The following is a 5,481-nucleotide window of genomic DNA, read 5'->3' as shown; positions in this document are numbered from 1 at the left end:
ACTTGGAGTTCGGTCATGTTGCTAGTTAAGTGCCATATTTGCTCCCTGCTTGGATTGTGTTGGAGGTGGGGGGGAGTTGTTTGTTTCTAAAGTTAAAATTTTTTAAATCATTCTTCTTCAGTTCTCTAAAATAAAAGCACTTTCTCAGCCCTCAGAGGCCAAAGCCGCGTTAAAAGTGGCTTGAAATGCTGTTGAGATCAGCTAGAGCCAGATCCGAAGTTGCAAAAGCCTTTTCCCAAGTGCTGCTTCCGACTCACCTTGGGAGTGGGAGTGCGTGTGCCGAGGAGGGGTTTCACTCGGGCCGAGCCTCGCGAGCTGGGAGAGCCTGGCAAGCCAGAGGTTGAGACAAGACCGGCCAGAGCTAATAAACCTTCTTGCATCTCGCAAGAAAGATGCGAGGCAGCAAAAAGGGTCCGGTCTTTGACGTCCTGTTCTCGCCAGTGAGAACATTGGCTTCTGGTAGCCCACAAAATTTCCCTGTGTAAACAAAAAAAAAATGATTTTCATGCTGCTTTCTGAAGAAGCCGCTCTGGAAAATATGTGCAGGTAACTTGTTTGATCTAGGTCAGATTTTAACGAGTTTGCCTGCGCGTGGCTGGGTGCCATGGGCACAGCGCGGTGCTGCCAGCGCCGGGGGAGCTCCAGGCACCGGGCAGGGGCTTCTTCCCGTGCACCCTTGGGCCCCAACCTGCCTGCCTGCCTTCCCTGGCAGCCGCTGAAAACCCACAGCCTCCGACAGCCAAGGAACATCGGAATAAATGCACATGAATGCTGCTGCTGCAGCCCGTGCTGCTGCAAGCTGGAGGCACGAGCTTGAATGTATTTTCTGCAAACTGGCAGATTTTACATCCAGTTTCCCCTCGTGCTCAGTTTTGCTCCTTTGAAAATTCCAGGTGCGTTGGTTGCTCATGTGAATAATCCTGCTCGGCTCCATGAGCCTGCTCTCCAAAGTAACGGAGGCTGGATTGGGCACTGGTGCTACACGTGGCCACCTTGGCTCTTCAGTCGTATTCTCCATTGAGGTGCAACGAGCCAAGAGCTAAGCCTGCAGGATGAAAATAGCCAGGAAAACCTCACAGTTTCATAAGCTTCGGGGAAATTGCCTCGTTCATTGTTTATATCCTCTTATTTTACTTATTTCCTTATTACCTTCCAACGCAGAGGTTTTGCATATGTGCAAACTTGACCCTGCGCTGGAAGAATAGTTGGAGGTCCCAAATAGCTGGAACTCCCTCGTTTACACAGGGAAAACTGGCTGCGCTGTAGAAATGCCAATAAAACATTTTGAAGCTGCTGTAAGACCTCTGCCATAAGGAGAAAGCAGGAAAACCATCAGTCTGGGTGAGGCTCAGAGGACCCAACTTTTAAGACTTTCCTAGAAACCTAGTGCTTGGAGAGCAACCTTCCTGCTGCCCTTTCTTCTCATCTCTACCTCTTGAAATTTTGGCCGAACCCTGGGCTGACTGAAGCCCAGACAGCAGTGTTTCTCCAGCCTCCCCTAAGCCGAGGACGGAGTCCGTTCGTGTAACCCCCTCGCAGAGGTTTGCAGAGCCCCTGGGACTGCAGCTCGCTGGCCGGGGAGCCAGGGACACCCGTAACACCGAGCATCGCTTGTGTTTTTTAGGTCCGCTATTGCAATTCGTTGGATGAGGAGGAGAAGAGGGAGCTCAAACTCTTCAGCAATCAAAGGAAGAGGGAAAATTTAGGGAGAGGCAATGTCCGGCCGTTCCCCGTGACCATGACGGGAGCCATCTGCGAGCAGGTGGGTAGCGGCTGACGAACCGGCACAAGCAGGGCGGCTTTTTAATCAGCAAAGTTAAGCGAAGCTCACAAAAGCAGCACTCGCCCCGTGCCCCCTGCCAGCTAAGAGCACTGGGGTCCATCGGGGCCCGTGCAAAGAGCACCCCGCAGTATTTGATGTGGAGCAGTCACGTCAGCCTCGTGCAGGGGGGAAGCTGTTGATATCCTGGCCGTAAAATGGGGATGAAAAGAGATTAAGGGACACCAGAAAGGAGCTGTGAATTAGCACCTTCTTCTGCCGCGGTTGCAAAAGCAGCTGGCTGGCGATGGGCGCCAGCGGGCTCACCCGCCCCCCCGTTAATCACCGGCTTTTCTGACAGTGCGGCGGCCAGATCAACGGAGGGGACATGGCCGTCTTCGCCTCGCGAGCGGGGCATCCCTCCCTGCTTCATCTGCAGCGTCTGCAACGAGCTGCTGGTCGACCTGATCTACTTCTACCAGGATGGGAAGATCTACTGCGGCAGGCACCACGCCGAGTGCCTCAAGCCCCGCTGCGCGGCGTGCGACGAGGTAAGAGCCAGCTGGCCCCGGCTTCTGCCACGGATGCTGCCCGCGGGGATGGCACGAGGGGGTTCCCCTTGCCAACTGGAGGGTATTTCCCCTCCATCCACCCTGACGGTGGTGGGTGCGTTAGCATAGGGAGGAGTATCTGCTCGGAGGCGTGCACGCACAAAATACGATAGTTTGGCTTTGCCCCAGGGTTCATGCAAGCTTTTCCTGGGGTTTCAGGTGAGCATCTCGGGGATTTTTAGTTGCAAACTGCCTAGGGCTGTTCTGAGAGGGATCCTCATCTACGCGTAGGGAGGGCTTTCCATGAGCGTTTCAAGTAACCCCCCGTGCTGTGTGATTTTAGCCCAGCTGTGTGTGGTGGTCTTCCTTTCTCTTCTGTTCCCCCAGAAGAAGCCTCTGGTGGGGTGAATGCTGCGTTTCCTACAAGGCAGTAGTGTTTGAGTACACGCCGAGCTGAAATAGGCTTTAAGAGAGGAGATTAACGGGCTATAGGAAGCTGAACAAATGGAATACAAAACGAATATAGAAAACCGTACAGTCTTGCATCTGAGCGTTTCTCAAGTGTCAATCTCTGTTTAAAAGGCTGGTGAAGGAAATTGTTCTGGCTTTTAAAGTTATGAAAACCATAGTGTGGAAAACCATATGTACTATAAAATACCACGTCCCATCTATGCAAGCGTGTAATAGTAAATATCCAAGGCTATATGCACTTCAAATATAAAGAACGTTGACGTATGTATCCAATTAAATTTGTAACGTTACCAGCAAAAAAACAACTCCTAACCATTTGACTGGCCCTATTTCCTTGTGGCTTAGGCTGGGTAATTTTTTTTCGTGTACTTTTTATCCTTGCAAATTCTTGTACAAGTCTTTTCATCCAGCTCCTTCTTTAACACGCACTTTTTCCCCTGAAACATCCGGCACTAATTGCAAGAAGGAGGAACTCTGGGATAAGAGGAACTGCGGGGGAAAAGTTTTTGGTGTGACCTGTGCCGGGGCAGGGAGCCAGGGAGCGGAACTGGGCCACCGCTTGCTCCCCTGGCTTGGCTTTGGGAGCGGAGATGGCGTGGGGTTGGGAAGCAGAGACAGCAAGAAAGCATCTGCTGAAAACATTTTAAATGGCTTCTTCACCAGCCCACCCTTAACAGCCCTCCATGCCTCAGTTTCCCCACTGGTATAACGACTGCCATCAGGTTTATAAGCACACAGGCTGGGGTAGAGACGATGGTGACGAGCCAGGTAGCCCCGTCTTCTCTCCCCTCCAGAGAGCTGCTACTTCTCCTTGGGTTTTCGGTCATCCTTTGTACTCAGGTCCCTGTTTCAGAGATCGGTAAATCTGTTTTAGTAAGTGGCTGCTCTGTTCTTCAAAAGACCACCAGATCAATAGGTTGTATATAAGCGTGTTTATTATCCTGATCGACCCCTCCCGCTGATGGATGTGCTTACGAGCACGTTACTGCGAGCTCTGCCTTAACGCTTTGTAGTCCGTGCACTAACGCGGTCCTGAGGTATTTGCATTTTAATGTATTTCCTTAAGAAGTGATGGGTGCCCCTGCCGCATGCCAAACCACGGGAGTTTCCCGTGCAGGACGGGAGGGTTAGCTGTAAAATTTGGAGGCTGTGTGAGCAAAGGGGCACAGCTGCCTGCACGGGCAGGAGACACGAAGGTTGGTGCCCGCGTCCCAGGTCCCCTCTCTGACCGACTCTGCTTCACATTTGTGTTTCCCCCTCCACAGATCATTTTTGCCGACGAATGCACCGAGGCCGAAGGGCGGCACTGGCACATGAAGCACTTCTGCTGCTTTGAATGCGAGACGGTGCTGGGGGGGCAGAGGTACATCATGAAGGACGGCAGGCCCTACTGCTGCAGCTGCTTCGAGTCCCTCTACGCCGAGTACTGCGACACCTGCGCCCAGCACATCGGTACGTGCCACCATCCCTCAGCCCCGGAGCGAGCGCGGTGCGGGAGGGGAGTGGGGCAAACCTCTGCTTGGAAGGTTGTTTCTGGCCACAAGAGCTGTTGCATTAAGGCTTTGACAACAAACTGGGGCTGCGGGCAGGACTGCCTGCGGCTGGGGTCTGCACCAGCCCTGCGGCATCCAAAGAGGCTCGTGCCCCTCTCGTGTCTCACCAAGGAGCTAGCACGGTAATTTGTTTGGTTAAACCACTGCTTATCCCTTTTAGTGGTCCGAGAGGGGAGGACTATCAGAGAGCAACCTCAGGAGCTGTTGCAACTAGTGAAAGCTTTCTCTGGCCTAATATAATGCATGCTTTTTTTCCTTTAAATCTCATTTTCCTGTAGACAGCCTGGCTCTTCGACTCTCAGATTTTTCCCAGCCAAGCTTGCCAAAGGATCGCATGAGTTAATGAGCTACTGACAGGAAAGATGCTTGTTCATTAGGCATCATTTTTGTTTCTGTTTCCCTTTTTTAATCAACCTGCAGATAGATGTTCTCAGAAAGAAATAACGCATCAGAGTCGATCTACGTTTCTGGAACAGTGATGGAAAATATACTTTATTCTGGGGGCTAGCTGTCCCCCCAGCACTCGGGGGGTGGTAAGCCGGGCGGACTGGGAAGCCACCTCGCTGTTCTCCCCGATCCTGTTTATCACTTGGCTGAGCATTTGCTCGCGGGTGGGCGGGCAGCCCTTTCTTTGTCCGTGGAGGTGAGCTCGCGCGTTCAAATAATTCATAGGCTGCAGGGAAAGAAAAAAAACCAACCATTTTGCTCTTGTGCAGTGGCCAGATGGCACGGGGAGGAAGACTCAGGGCTTCAGCGAAGCTCTTGGAGGATGTGTTTGCTGTGACCTGCAGCACATCCTTCCCAAAAGCTCAGCTGCGGAGCGGTGAAGCAGCTGTTAGCGCTTCTTGCATCCTCCCTTCTCTCGTACTTCCCCCATCTGCTGTCCTCCCCTCCTGCCGGCCGGCTGGAGCCTGCTGACTGTCAGGTTTTTGCAGCAAAATGCCTGTTTTGGTGCATATCTGCACGTTTCTAGGAAGGGAGGGACTGCAGCCATTTTGCTGCAAGTTGCTCATAGTAGTCACTGAGCGTTGTACTTAAGAGCCACATAAATTAGAGATAAGCGCCTGCTTAAGACTTGTAAGGCTTGGGTTGGTTAGCCGAGGCTCCGAGTAAGAAGGCTATGCTCGTTTCTCTGCGAAATGGCTTT

General features: G+C 52.3%; 1 protein-coding gene across 1 annotated transcript in view; it reads left to right on the top strand.

Moving 5' to 3' along the window:
* The window catches only part of LOC104080830 (prickle-like protein 2), a gene marked incomplete at its 5' end in the record, with an annotated part of 20,531 nt that overhangs the window by 264 nt on the left and 14,786 nt on the right, over positions 1-5,481 (top strand). The window contains 4 exon segments of the mRNA XM_009583348.1: positions 1,625-1,762; positions 2,121-2,176; positions 2,178-2,310; positions 4,047-4,233. Of these exon segments, the coding sequence (XP_009581643.1) occupies positions 1,625-1,762; positions 2,121-2,176; positions 2,178-2,310; positions 4,047-4,233 (514 nt within the window).

This window comes from Fulmarus glacialis, unplaced genomic scaffold (genome assembly GCF_000690835.1).
Source record: "Fulmarus glacialis isolate BGI_N327 unplaced genomic scaffold, ASM69083v1 scaffold14308, whole genome shotgun sequence".
NCBI lineage: Eukaryota > Metazoa > Chordata > Aves > Procellariiformes > Procellariidae > Fulmarus > Fulmarus glacialis.
The sequence above is the reverse complement of the archived record's forward strand: the minus strand, read 5'-3'. Positions and strand labels throughout refer to the sequence as shown.